The 12,925-nt window shown below is 54.3% G+C and overlaps 5 protein-coding genes across 5 annotated transcripts; 2 read left to right on the forward strand and 3 right to left on the reverse strand.

Moving 5' to 3' along the window:
* Positions 1-1,260: 1,260 nt before the first annotated feature.
* Positions 1,261-2,440, forward strand: GLOTRDRAFT_103058 (TFIID-domain-containing protein; the record flags this gene model as incomplete). The annotated part of the gene is made up of 5 exons (XM_007863881.1): positions 1,261-1,347; positions 1,401-1,608; positions 1,668-1,810; positions 1,860-1,947; positions 2,001-2,440. The coding sequence occupies 5 exons, from the start codon at positions 1,261-1,263 to the stop codon at positions 2,438-2,440; spliced, it is 966 nt and encodes a 321-aa protein (XP_007862072.1).
* Positions 2,441-5,107: 2,667 nt separating this feature from the next.
* GLOTRDRAFT_135958 (uncharacterized protein) lies at positions 5,108-6,742 on the reverse strand (the record flags this gene model as incomplete). Its single annotated transcript, XM_007863882.1, has 5 exons — positions 5,108-5,392; positions 5,448-5,517; positions 5,574-6,473; positions 6,527-6,608; positions 6,662-6,742. 5 exons carry the CDS (start codon positions 6,740-6,742, stop codon positions 5,341-5,343), a joined length of 1,185 nt encoding a protein of 394 aa, XP_007862073.1. The 3' UTR covers positions 5,108-5,340.
* A 268-nt stretch (positions 6,743-7,010) lies between these two features.
* On the forward strand, positions 7,011-8,354 carry GLOTRDRAFT_70011 (UPF0029-domain-containing protein; the record flags this gene model as incomplete). Its single annotated transcript, XM_007863883.1, has 6 exons — positions 7,011-7,089; positions 7,138-7,258; positions 7,310-7,808; positions 7,868-7,973; positions 8,051-8,112; positions 8,184-8,354. The coding sequence occupies 6 exons, from the start codon at positions 7,011-7,013 to the stop codon at positions 8,352-8,354; spliced, it is 1,038 nt and encodes a 345-aa protein (XP_007862074.1).
* GLOTRDRAFT_98187 (succinic semialdehyde dehydrogenase) lies at positions 8,082-10,931 on the reverse strand. Its single transcript, XM_007863884.1, has 16 exons — positions 10,738-10,931; positions 10,584-10,677; positions 10,410-10,525; positions 10,280-10,351; positions 10,155-10,223; positions 10,100-10,106; positions 10,021-10,047; positions 9,910-9,966; positions 9,853-9,859; positions 9,664-9,796; positions 9,436-9,611; positions 9,312-9,385; positions 9,109-9,259; positions 8,654-9,057; positions 8,184-8,601; positions 8,082-8,112 (listed from the first exon to the last, which is right to left on the reverse strand). The coding sequence occupies exons 1-15, from the start codon at positions 10,759-10,761 to the stop codon at positions 8,534-8,536; spliced, it is 1,479 nt and encodes a 492-aa protein (XP_007862075.1). The 5' UTR covers positions 10,762-10,931; the 3' UTR covers positions 8,082-8,112; positions 8,184-8,533.
* A 61-nt stretch (positions 10,932-10,992) lies between these two features.
* On the reverse strand, positions 10,993-12,518 carry GLOTRDRAFT_54569 (uncharacterized protein). The gene is made up of 8 exons (XM_007863647.1): positions 12,456-12,518; positions 12,319-12,400; positions 12,072-12,253; positions 11,992-12,017; positions 11,737-11,938; positions 11,620-11,677; positions 11,452-11,566; positions 10,993-11,375 (listed from the first exon to the last, which is right to left on the reverse strand). Exons 1-8 carry the CDS (start codon positions 12,471-12,473, stop codon positions 11,144-11,146), a joined length of 915 nt encoding a protein of 304 aa, XP_007861838.1. The 5' UTR covers positions 12,474-12,518; the 3' UTR covers positions 10,993-11,143.
* Between the last annotated feature and the right edge of the window lie 407 nt (positions 12,519-12,925).

The following is a 12,925-nucleotide window of genomic DNA, read 5'->3' on the forward strand; positions in this document are numbered from 1 at the left end:
CGCGTCTACGTCGCGTCAATCGACGTTCATCGACAGATAACACGGTAGCTAGATTAGGCAACTCGAGCTGTAGCTCGAGCGGTCCGTAGCCGCGGAGAGCCGCTCCATCAACGGCTACAGTCGACTCTGTCTTAACCCATAACGGGTCGTGGAACCCAAAAGTTATGGGTTTCTGCAGACTATGGGTTACCAGAACGTGTGACATTGTGTGACTACCTAGTACGCGTGACAGACAGCCTATCCGGTATAGGCCGGACGTCGTTTATGACACCGTTTAGATACGGAATCTTGAGTCTGGTATGGGTTATCTTCTGAAATACCACGAGAACCAAAAAATTAAGGGTCCAGATGGTCCAGATTCTCGTGAGAAGGAGACCTGTACCTTCCTAATATAGGTTGTTTTATGGGTTATGACCCTTCAAAAAGCTATGGGTTATGGGATACGGCAGACTTATGGGTTTTTACTATCTACCATGTCGGTGGAAGCCAAAAACCTATGGGTTATTACAGGTTATGGGTTATGACAGGTATGGGTTAAGACAGAGTCGACTGTACGAGCCGACACAAGAATAAAGGTGCCGCTCTCATTGGCTCGCAAATTCTGGCTCGAGCCGCTGTTCGGTCCGGCACGGCACGCCGGCTCGAGCCGTGCCGTGGCAACACTAGTCGGAGGTCACATGATAGTTTTCTCGAAAAGGTAATATTTGGTCGTGTTTACGCGGGGGCGCAATAGCAAAGACGCTCACGCGTCTGCCAGAAAAGGCAGCCTCTTCTCCCCAGAATGGCAGGGGCGCGACCGATGGACTGGAAGCCTCTTGCCGCACTTCGGCATGTGTATGCGCGACTCTCAACAAACTCTCAACGTAAGGTGCTCGATTAGGCGAATTATTTGCCATAGATTAAATCCAGTAAAAGCATAGAATAGTCGCCAATAGGTAGCCTAGCGTAGGACGGGCATAGAGAGACAGAAACCAGGAGGTGAGCGGCGTGTCGCGTCTGCGTAAGTGTGACGCTGACTTCTAGCGTGACTCGCGCCTTTGGGTGACTACTAAGTCTGAGGTGTGGCTTGGGCCTCTACCACTACCAGTACTGCAGTTCGCACCTTGTTAAGCAGAACCAACATGGCGGCTCTGAAGAAAACCAACTCCGGCCAGGATCCTGTTACCACAAGGGAGTACAAATATACTCAAGAAATATCACAAATGGTGAGTCAGTTACTAGTACTCCCGACAGGATTTACGACCAATGCATGGACGCTAGATGTTTGTGTTTGGTGAAGTCCAAGATCCTAACAACGAAACTGTGAACCTCGTGGAGGACATTGTCCGTAGCCAACTGATTGAGCTGGTGAGCTCTGTCATGCGAGCGAGGCTGACATCGGCGCTCAAGCCACATACTAGATTGTGCAGGCAAGAGCCCTAGCGAACCGGCGTGGTGCACGTTACGTCTCCGCGGAGGATCTCATCTTCCTGATTCGTCACGACAGAGGAAAAGTGAACAGACTGCGAACGTACTTGTCCTGGAAGGACGTACGGAAGCACGCAAAGGACTCTGGAGGTGACGGCGGTGGAGGGGTCGAAGTTGAAGCATTAGAGGATGGCCCGGATGGTGAGTATTCAACCTTCTCAACTATTTGCCTGGACGTCTCATGACTGACTGTCCCGCAGACAAACTTGCGTCCAAGGCGCAGAAGATTACGGTGAAGTTGCCCTGGGAGATCATGACTATATACTCAGAAGTGCTCCCTTCCGATGATGAAGAAGACGAAGAGGATATTGAGGCTCACGAGGCGTCCATCCAACGACTCAAGGTTGGTATCAACGTCACGACCTGGACGTCGCTGAATACTGGCTTCATAGGAAGCAGATGACGCGACAAAAGAAATGACCAGAGAAGAGTATCAACACTACTCAGATTGCCGGCAAGCATCGTTCACTTACCGGAAAGGTTCGTAAAGCCACTCTTGTATGCCCTTCGTCGCTCCGTAACGCTCGCCACAGCAAAGCGTTTCCGGGAATTCCTCAATCTTCCAACTCATCTCGACCTGAAGGCCAATGACGACACAGTCGATATTGTTGGTTTCCTCGCCTTTGAGATGGTCAGAGCTCTGACCATCGGCGGGCTTGAAGTCAAGAAATCCCTCGAAGAATCGTATCTCCTGGAGGACCATAGTGCCTCCCCAGTCCTCGGCAAGCGCAAAGCTGGCGGAGGACTGGACGCGAGCAACAAGCGGAGACGCGAAGATTCGCCTGAACGGGATGACTATACTTTACCAGTCTGTTCCTTGTTCCTGGCCCCTCCCGAATCGCGAACTCCCCTGCGGCCCGAGCACATTCAAGACGCCTTCGCCCGGATGCAGTTTGACTGGGCCCACCACCGGTCTGCGGGAATGCACAACTGGCGCGGCGGCCTTGTACGGACTAGGGTCAGTCTCATATAACATTTCTATATATTGGAGGGACTATTTGTACAGTAGATGTTGTATTTCCGTCGCTACATGTATTGCTACAGAGTTTTTGGTATACCCTGAATATACCCAGTCTTTTCGCTATTGACTATTGGAAAAGAAGTGAAGCCGCCACGTCGATGTTGCCCGCCGCTGCTTCGAGCGTGCTGATCGCCAAATCCCTTGTTGCGCCTAGGTTCATGAGCGTCTGGATCGCTTCCTCCGAGAACTGTGTCCGTTGCTGTGGTGCGTTTGGAGCTGTCCTTGTGGCGCCGGCGGGGGCAGGTGCAGCACCCAGCGTGTTGCCTGAGCCTGGGAAGGGCTGACTTGGCCGTGGACCTGAGGAGGATGCCCCTGCCGATGCGCTGGGGACGTCTTCTGCGCCCCCGGATTCCATGATACGCGCTTTGTCCGGCAGCTCGTGTTCCGCAAGGAACCTAACTTCCCGGCCTTGGATGCGGAGCACGTTCTTTTCCAGGTCGATACACGCCTGGTGAGCTTTTAGCATGTCCAAGCCAAACAGGAGATCGACATCCCTGCCCTGCCGTAGAGCTTATTGTCAGGCGTAAATGAGGTCCGATGGGATAGCGGACTAACCTCCATGACGGTGAATGAGCACGGCAAGAACAGGTCAGCAACTTTCATCTGGGCGCTGTGAATCCTGCCTAAGATTTTCGCTGTACCAACCCCTCGCGCAATGCCGGCGAATCGCTTGTCCAAGAGGCGCATTAGCCTATAGAACCAGATATGTCTGTCAATCGTTCAAGTCGCAGACACGATACCCGTACCCGCAATTCTCTGCACATTCCGGACTCACTAATCATACGATATTGAGTAGCGTATTGAGGATATGGTAAGAGACAACCTACTAATGGTTTGCTGGGCTCCGCTGTCTACGAAAGCTTTTACTGGGATACCATTAACTTCCACCGGAACGCTGCACAGGTCAGCTTACGCGCCGAACAGACACCAAGAGAAAGAGCAACACACTAGAGCATAGTCACCCTGCCAAAGCTTTCGGGGGAATACTCCAGCGCATGCTCCAAATTCTCCATGATAGCCTGCTGTCTGATCGCCTCCTCTATCCGCCGCTGCGCCTCGATGTCGTACGGGTCGGCATTCAGCTGCTCGATCTCTCGCTGCCTCTGAACCTCCGCTTCCCGAATGCGGTCCTGGGTCTGGCGCAGCAGCTCAGAGAAACGGGCGGGATCAGACTGCGCTGCTGCAGCCAGCTCGGGGTTCGACTGCAGTTACCCTTACCCTTAGCAGAGTGGGACGGGGGCTAAGATCCAGACTTGGAGCTCACCTCCCGTATCTGTTCCATCATGTGGGGATCGCCGAGTAGTTGTAAGCGCATCATCTCCGCATCCTGCGGTATCTGTCTTGTTGCAGGATGAGAGCCCACGTCGCCAAATTCACCAAACGGAGTCGGACATACCTCCCCGCCGCCCTGACCTTCCGCCGTAGCAGCAGCATCGCGCTTTCTCCTACCCCGAGGCCCTGCATGGTCGCCTTCGGGTTATTCAGCTCCCTGTCCTCGTAGAATATGCTCTGCTCATCGATGGGAATGCCAGACTACGCGAAGCAATGAGTTGACCGGAGAGCGCACCACAATGACCACACTGACCTCGGCCTCCAGTAGCGCCATCACGTTCTCCAGCTCCATCGTCGGGTCTATCTCGACCACGTACGTCTGCCCGAGGTCATTCATGAATGTGAGTTGCATGGTGGGGTTGAAGACAAGTCCAATTGCAATAGATGGCGGTGTGGTGTATATCTGAGCTCGGAACGTGTTGTATTTATTATTTCCGATCAGACACTCTCCGGTGGGACACTGGGAAGCCTCCCATTGCGGAGTGCATAATATGCATGTATAGACCACAGGAGTTACGCGTACGTGGATAACATACAAGAAGGTACTAGAAGATGCATCGCGCAGCACCGGAAGAGAAATGCATCTCATCTCAGTCAGAAATTTAAAGGCCTGCATGCGCGTCTTGGATTACACGTCCCGTACATGAATTGTGCCTCGAACCGCCGTCCAAGCTGCCTAGTGTGGCATCCATTTCACTTCAGAGAGATGGTCTCGTGCAGAGGAGGAGCTGATGGAAGACCGGGAGTAAGCCACACCGCGCGATAGTAGCGCAACTCACAATTTCGAGCCGGAACATCAAGGTGCTCGAGCTGTCCGGTTAACGAAACTCCAAGGTCCAATTGACTTATTCCATTGGGCCGACACGAACGAAACGGTCAAAGTGGGCCGGCAATGTTGCTACTTGTACTCCGTTATGCATGCTACGCCTTATGGCAACTCGTGCCTGTAGCACCTCTGCCCGCGCCGATGCCAGACAGAGGTCGTCCCGTAGCTAAAACCCTTCAGAAACTCCGAGGGAGCGTCTCAGAATGCTCTTATACGGTCCTATATCTTCCTCGTTGATGATCGCGAAAGTTTGCGGTGACATTCCGGCGTACCAAATGTCGTGCGCGGTATACGGCGAGGGGATATGCGGCTGGAGTGGCGTTCAGGAGGCGCCGCAACGGTAAGCCCTGGCTTCGGAGACCCCAGACAGAGAGCCATGCGGACGACAGGCAGCGGCGGGTTGTTCTCCGAGAAGAACCTGACAAGAAAGGGGTCCATCCCCTTGAAGATGTGCTCCTGTATCTTGTCGGTGAACAAGAGTCTAGATCTCCGGTTGGAATAATCAGCCAATACCTACAAGAGCTCGGCATTCAAAGAAATACGTCTATACAAAACACAGTGTACATACAGGAAATGGTGCAGGTATTCGAAGATCGACTGAGAATCGTGTCGCATTTGAATCAGAAAAGCGTACGCGTCGTGGATTACGGCGCATTCAGGGCTTGGAAGCTGTTTCGAAGCGCATCCAAGCTGCTTAGTGTGGCATCCCTTTCCGACCAGAGAGGTGGCTTCGCGCAAAGGACGAGCTGACGAAAGAACGAGAGTAAGGTCAAGACTCCGCTGGACAGCAGTTACACTCACAATTTCGAGCCACCGCCCTTTATATTAGACATGAGGGCACTCTCTAGGGCTGAAGCAGAAAGACTCGCGTCTTCGGTCATGCACTATCAGTTAATCACTTCTGATGCACCAACACTCCGGACCTACCACTTAGATCGCTAAAACTCGACGCAGACGAGCCATGATTGCTGCTCCTCTCACTAGGCGTCCTCTTCGCCACCACGGGCATAGTCGCGTACCGCATGTGAGGATGCCCGCGCGCGTTGCCGTGCGACACGGTGGGAGGACTCGTAGACTTGCTGGGAGACATGTGCCGAGCCATCGGTGAGCCACGGCGAGACTCTGGAGGTGGTGACGGAATCGACGGTATTGACCCTTGAGGAGAACCCGCGCTTGATAGACTTTGGCTCCTATCACTAGGAGGCGCTCTGGAAGAAGAATCAGCGGGGTGTAGCCTCGGAGATAGGGGGCCTATCCGTCCGCGATTCACTTCCTTTCCCTTGTCTCGACTGGGAGACACGGGTGATCGGATGAGGCCAATAGTATCGTTCGTTATCATCCTCTGCAGGTCCTGTAATTTGCGTTCCAACGCTTCCTGCTCCTCTGCTTCCCTCTCTGCCTTCTCGGCTCTGGCGGCTTCTTCCTCCGAGTCTTCCTCATCTTCAGACGAACCTGAAGGCGAGGGAGGGCTCAGAGGCGCGTTGCTGCGCTTCGGCCCGCGCAGAGTAAGTGTGGACGATGAGGAAGTCTTGTATACGCGCGAAGGCAGGGAGCTGAGACGGGCACGTCCACCAATCGGCGTGGACAGTCTCGTCGACGATGACAACCTGCCGCCACCCACCCGACTAGAGGCTCGGCGGTCTAAAGACGGCTTGTCAACAATATCCGGGAAGTATTCGGTGTTCTTGCTTGGTCCCTGACAAGCAGAGGTTGGGCTCAAAGCCCCCTTGATATCCTGCAACCCGCGCAGGTCCTGCTCGTATCTCGTCTGTGCCCTATATAGCAGATACGGCAGGGGGACCCGCAGATGCGCGGCCAATCCTTTCCCTGACCTCAGTAAGAACACAGCACTGAGCAGCTCCGTTGTAACCCATGCTCACAGTCTGTACCGCCGCTGTCTGCGGCACGCGACCTTGCTATCACCTCCCAAAGGATATTCTCCTTCTCTGTAGTCCATTCTATCTATGCTTTTCAGCATATCATATGAGTCTATTGAGATTATGACTGGCATTCACCTTGGGCGGATCGGGGGGCGCGTCTTCCGGGCGGTTATACGGGAGACGCACGATCACACGAACCTTGGGCGCAGAGCTCATCGCGTCCAGACGGTTATCTCTGCCGAAGCTTGGATGAAGGAATAGAAAGGCGTTCAGGCCACGCTCAGAGCAGCGTCCATGAAGGCTGCAATTGCTGAAGCAGCCACGGCGGTAATGAAGCAAGCTTGTGAGACCGGAAGCACGCCGTGCGGCACGTCCGAGTCTTCCGTCGCTGCATTTCAGCCTACAGCCTCCATGATTTCATTTGAACCGCAACCCGCGACCGTCTGCCGTCCCGGCGATACCCCTTCCTAGCATCGAGCGCGCGATGGATCAGGAATTGCAGGATCTCATAGACAAGCTGTCTGCCGACCCCGAGCGGGAGCAGGTGGCCACGGAGATACAAGGTACGCTTGGACGACGTCAATGGTGTCCATCTGCGTGACTATACGAAGCCTTGCAATCTATCTACGGAGACGAGGCCGTTAAAGTCTTTCATCCCTCTCAGGAGGACGCCAGCAACGGGAATCACTCGAGTGAGAATAATGGCAAGATTCGCTATGAAGTTACGCTCAAGTGAGTAGCATAGATCGGTGCATCAGGTATTCCTGAGCTGACAGAGACCAGTCTGTCCCCGCCATACGAAGACGTCTCCATCCGTATCCTCGTCTCATTGCCCCCATCCTACCCTACAACCTCCCCTCCACAACTGCAGCTGCTCTCGCGATACATAGGCGCCTTCGGCGTGGACTCTGAACTATTCGGGGCGGTCCTGAAGACCTACATATCCATCACCGGTGTCCAATTCACCCCCGACACAGTCTGCGTCTTCGACGGCCTGCAAAACGTCCTCGACCGCTGCGTGCGCTGGTACGAGGACCGGCTGAACGCCGAGAAAGCGGCGGAGTTGGTCCGCGAAGACCTGGAGAGCCATCATGCACTGGACTCGGAGGAAGGCAGCAGCACACAATCCCCCCATGAAAGTAGAGGGCAAGAGAACCAAAGTAATGGCAGCGCCGCGCCTGCCGCTCTCCCCTCCGGCGTCCATATGTACACCGCAGAGCCTATCACAGATCGCAAAAGCGTCTTCATCGGGAGGGCCTTTCGGATATCCCATCCCTCGCAGGTACCGCCTCTGCCCTTCTCCTATTCATTCTCGGGGTCGAATATTAACACCGCATCTAGGTTCCCCACATCTTGCAATACCTATTGTCGGATCGAAGGACAGCCCGCGCCACCCATCCCATCATCCATGCGTGGAGATGTCAAGTAGGCAATGTCCTACATCAGGGTATGTCGATATCCTTCTCCGTCGCGGATACCCGAAAAAGACCAATCCTCCATTTTAACTCGCTTTCCCTTGGATAGACAATGATGACGATGGGGAAACAGCGGCGGGCGGCAGAATAGCCCATCTGCTCCATATCCTTGTGAGAATCCATTCATCACATCCTACGTCCGCTGCATAGTCCCCTCATTCCTCGATTCGACGCTGCATCAGGAAGTAAACAACGTCCTGGTCGTTGTTACTCGCTTCTTCGGCGGCATCCACCTCGGCCCTGACAGGTTCAAGCACATCAATCAGGTTGCACGCAATGCACTGGAATTGGGCGGATTCTTGGATTCTTCAGATGCGCACAAAAACACCGGGAGAGGGAAGCAAAGGAGTTAACATTGACACGGAACACATGGGGATATACAGCGGTTGATCTTCGGATGGCCCGCAAGAACAGCGATATGAATCATAGTAAGAAGTGTTGCATAGCCATGTACAATGATATTACAAAGATGCACTCAACATTGCTACACGGGTGAGAGCATATCATCCATCTCAAGGTCAGATCTTTTTCTTCACAAACCACCAAAGGCGATGAACTTGGTGTTCATGTACTCATCGATGCCGTGTGATCCTTCCCGACCTATCGAAGCAGCACATCAGCAACACTCCCGTGGACACCGAGACGAACTTACCCAGCCCACTCTCCTTCACCCCTCCGAAGGGGATGACCGCCTGGCTGATCGTGCCCGTGTTCGTACCAACCATGCCCACCTCCAGTGCCTCCGCAACCCTCCACACGCGACCAACGTCCCGCGAATAGAAGTAACCCGCGAGGCCCACGGGCGTGTCGTTCGCCATCTTGATCACCTCCTCCTCCGTCTCGAACTTCACGAGCGCCGCGACGGGCCCGAACGTCTCCTCGTCGTTGATGAGCGCGTCGCGCGGGACGTCCGAGAGAACTGTGGGCGCGTAGAAGGAGCCCGGCCCCTCGATGCGTTTGCCGCCGATGAGCACTTGCGCACCGCGCGACACGGCGTCGTCAACGTGACGGGAGACTTTTTCAATGGCTTTGTCATGGATCAGAGGACCGTGCGTCCTGTCAGGGCGCGGGATTAGCTGGGGAATGCAGAAGGGCGGAGATGCTCACGTCTTCTCTTCTAACCCGTTGCCGACCTTGAATTGGGCGACCCTGTCCGCCAGCTTAGAAGCAAAGTCCGCGTATACCGATGACTGAACGTAGATCCTGTTGGCGCACACGCAAGTCTGACCACTACCTCGGAACTTGCACATGATAGCACCTGCATAACATCCCTCATAAGCTATCCGCCTGATGGCTTGACATCAACCCACCTTCAACAGCGGCATCGATGTCGCCATCAGCGAACACGATGAACGGCGCATTCCCGCCAGCCTCAATCGAGACCCTGCACATCGTCAGCGTCTCCCTCAACACACGTGAGACATACAAACGCACTTCTTCAGCGTGGACGCGGCCAACCCGTACAGCATCTTCGCGACGGGCGTCGAGCCCGTGAACGAAACCTTCTTGACGATCGTGTTCTGGCACATCTCGCGCCCCACCTCGTTCACGTTCTTCTGCGTGGGCACGATGTTAATCACGCCTGGTGGGATGCCGGCGCGACTCGCGAGCTGCGTGTGCGTAACTCAGTACAGTCAATGAGATTGCCTCTGCATTACGAACCTCTGCCAGAGCGAGCGCGGAGAAGGGGGTTTCGGGAGGGGGCTTGATGACGGCCGTGCACCCAGCTGCGAGCGCGGCGCCCAATTTGCGAGTAATCATTGCCGAGGGAAAGTTCCATGGAGTTAATATCGACCTTCAACGAATACGATGAGGATGGTCGGCTCGCAGCGGCAAAATGACCATACCTACACAACACCTGTGTCGTATTATGTCAGGACGAGTTAGACAGAGAGGAGAAAGACATACCAATTGGTTGTTTTACGACGACATTCCGGATTTGAGGGAACGGCGAAGGGATAACCTCTAAATTCAACCGTCAGGGGATGCGCAATACCTGCACAAATAGACAACACGTACCGCCGTATGTTCGAACAGCTTCTTCCGCTATACGGGGAGGTTAGCAACCTTACTCCGCATCATAACCTAGGATTCTTACCAAACCACTACATACACCTCAGTGTACATGAGGGGACAAGACGGAAGCTACTCACCTCGATGAACGAGGCACTATAGGCGTGCTCGCCCTTTGCCTCGGCCAGGCCTTTCCCATTTTCCAGAGTCTATCGTCGCTTGCTCTGAGACACATGCCGAGGGATCGAGTGAGAGACCTACTCACGATAATCCGTGCCAGGTCCTCCGTGTTCTCTTGCATGAGGGCGTAGAATTTCATCAGTAGATCGTGTCTTTGCTACGCAGGGAACAACGTTCAGTTTGTCTATACCCTGTCCTAACTAAGAGGTGCACACCTTCGCGGTAGTTTTGCTCCAAGACTTGAACGCTTTCGAGGCGGCCTCGATGGCCTGCTTCGTCTCCTCGAGACCCATGTCGGGCACGGTGCCAAGTTCCTCATCAGTGGCAGGGTCTGGCACATAATCAGCAACAGGCAGTGCACAAACTCGAACGAAATGGAGCGGACTCACTCGTTACCGTGATCTTGGCCCCTTCCTGCGCGTCGACCCATTGACCATCGATGAGCCCCTGAGTCTTGACGAGACTCGGATCCTTCAGACCCCACTGCGTATACCATGTCAGCTCGCCATACACGTCTTCCAACACCCTCCGCATCACACTGACCGAAGACCCAACAGTACTAGCCATTCTGAATAGGACCCCTGTGCGTGTTACGGCCCTAGCTTTCGATACGGCCTTGAGAGACAACGAAATGGATGCTACGCGCAAGCTTGATTGTAGGGGGAGCATCCCTGCAGAGCAGCTGGGCCTGGCAGCTGCAGACTTATAGCAAGCCTTGGGCTGAGCTGGGGAGCGCGATAACTAACTTGAAGTGCTCAATGACTTCATGGCGAACGTGACCGCTTCTCGCGCTGCATGTGACCCGGCGCGTTGGGAATACATAGTCCTCAAGACCCACAAAGGCGGAATGGATACATGAGAAAGGGTAACATTTCCTATCTTACACGCGTCGTACACAAGTTATGCCAATCTATAGCCGTAGCACCCAATACTAGCCCAGGAAAATCCGTTACAGCTTAGCCTTGATAGAGCCTTTGCCCTCCTCCACAACCGAATTGACGCAGGTCCCGATACCGTTGCCAACCCACACCCTGCAGTCATCACCGTGCTTTAGCACGACAGGCGGCTGTCTGACGAAGCCAACGCCCGCGGGGGTACCGGTCATGATGATGGAACCAGGCAGGAGCGTCGTGGACTGCGAGAGGTAGGAGATTGTCTGGCGGACGGTGAAGATCTGATTGCTGTAGTTACATCACAGGAGGGGGTGGGGGAGTCAGTTGATGGATGGCTAGGTGATGTTCAAGGCGAAGTACGTACGCAGTCGTGCCGTTCTGCATGATCTGGCCGTTGAGTACAGTTCTCAGCTGGACCTTCTGCGGATCGGCGATTGACGTCGCCGCCACGAGACACGGTCCGATAGGGTTGGAATCATCTTGGAAAAGTGAGTTATTTCTTGCCCTTCCGCGACATTATGCAGCTACATACCGAAACTCTTCGAGAAGCCCCATTGGGACGTGGCGAACTGATGCGTCCTGAACGAGACCTGCAATGTCATAATGATTGAGCCAACGCGACGAGGACAGTCTCGGGGCCTTCACTTACATCGTTCCCACCCGTGTAAGCCAAAACGTAGTCCAAGGCATCCGCCTCAGATACGTTCTTCGCCGCCTTTCCGATCACGATAACGAGTTCCACCTCGTAGTCGGACAGGTGCTTGTCCACTGGCTGTGCATATTTCGGCAGAGAAATGGGGGCGAGCGGGCCAATGACTGATGTCGCGGGCTTGTAGAACAGGACCGGGGCACTATTAGGCATCGTTAACATCTCACAGTCGTTGTAGAAGCGTGTACGGCATACGCGGGCTTAGCCAGCTTTGCTTCTGCCTGCTCTCGTTTTCAATTGGTGTACGCAAACTGGGCGTACTCAAGGAAACGCACCGCATGATCAGCATAGTTCAGCCCCAGACACCTCACAAGCTTCACCTCCTCCCTCGTCAGCGGCGCGAGCAGCTCCTTCACGGTCAGCACGTTCTTCGTAACCTGGGCGGCCGGGTCGAGCGCAGACCCGAGAATCTCATATGCCTTGATGGGTGTCTTCTTCTCGTAGGCGGCCAGTCCGACTATCACGGTCCCGTTTGAGGCTGAGTCGTAGATTACTAGGTTACAAGTAGAAAGGATTGCTCACCATCGAGATGCCTATCTACCGGTTCTCCCAGGTGCACCAGCCCCGTCTCAGCAGCTACGAAGCGGATCAACCGCGTCCATTGCTACGCGCACCACTTTGAGCCCCTTCAAGTTGCCAGCAAGACTTGGACAACTCACAGTCTTTATCGGCGCCATGGGTATTGCACGGAAGTGGGTGGTTAGCAACCTGAAATACGCTCGCCGTGCAGCGGTGGAAGTCCGCCATTTCTCTGGAGACGGGGAGGAAGCGGGACACCGTCGGAGAAACAGATGGACCAACCTCACGTGTCGGACGCGTTTGTCAGTGTGATCAGAGGCGTAAATAGACGCCTATAAACGCGCGCGGGGGCAATCTTACATTGACAACTCTCACTTTTTCATAGATGGATGAGAAGAAAATGAGTACTGGGAGGCATGGAGTACGTCACTTCATGTAGAGCTTCGGTAACTTGATTGTGGACTAAATTATGATTCGGTAGGGAGGTCTCTGCAAGCAACGCCGATACCCTCGTACCAACGCAGCTCCACAAGAAATAAAAGAATATATTCTTCGCGAAATACCTTCAGCTGTGGGGAACACCCTGAGAATATCTTGCACGTCAATAGTC

This window comes from Gloeophyllum trabeum (assembly GCF_000344685.1).
Source record: "Gloeophyllum trabeum ATCC 11539 unplaced genomic scaffold GLOTRscaffold_00002, whole genome shotgun sequence".
Classification (NCBI taxonomy): domain Eukaryota; kingdom Fungi; phylum Basidiomycota; class Agaricomycetes; order Gloeophyllales; family Gloeophyllaceae; genus Gloeophyllum; species Gloeophyllum trabeum.

What these genes read in the sequence shown, in the direction of transcription:
- GLOTRDRAFT_98187 (XM_007863884.1), bottom strand. Translation starts at nt 10,761, where the DNA reads ATGGCTAGTACTGTTGGGTCTTCG. An exon ending in CCGCGCTCGCTCTGGCAGAG is followed by an intron (nt 9,612 to 9,663) that starts GTTCGTAATGCA and finishes ACGCACACGCAG; the next exon opens with CTCGCGAGTCGCGCCGGCAT. An exon ending in GGTGAAGGAGAGTGGGCTGG is followed by an intron (nt 8,602 to 8,653) that starts GTAAGTTCGTCT and finishes CTGCTTCGATAG; the next exon opens with GTCGGGAAGGATCACACGGC.
- GLOTRDRAFT_54569 (XM_007863647.1), bottom strand. An exon ending in GGTAGATAGGCATCTCGATG is followed by an intron (nt 12,254 to 12,318) that starts GTGAGCAATCCT and finishes GGACCGTGATAG; the next exon opens with TCGGACTGGCCGCCTACGAG. An exon ending in TGAACTATGCTGATCATGCG is followed by an intron (nt 12,018 to 12,071) that starts GTGCGTTTCCTT and finishes AAACGAGAGCAG; the next exon opens with GCAGAAGCAAAGCTGGCTAA.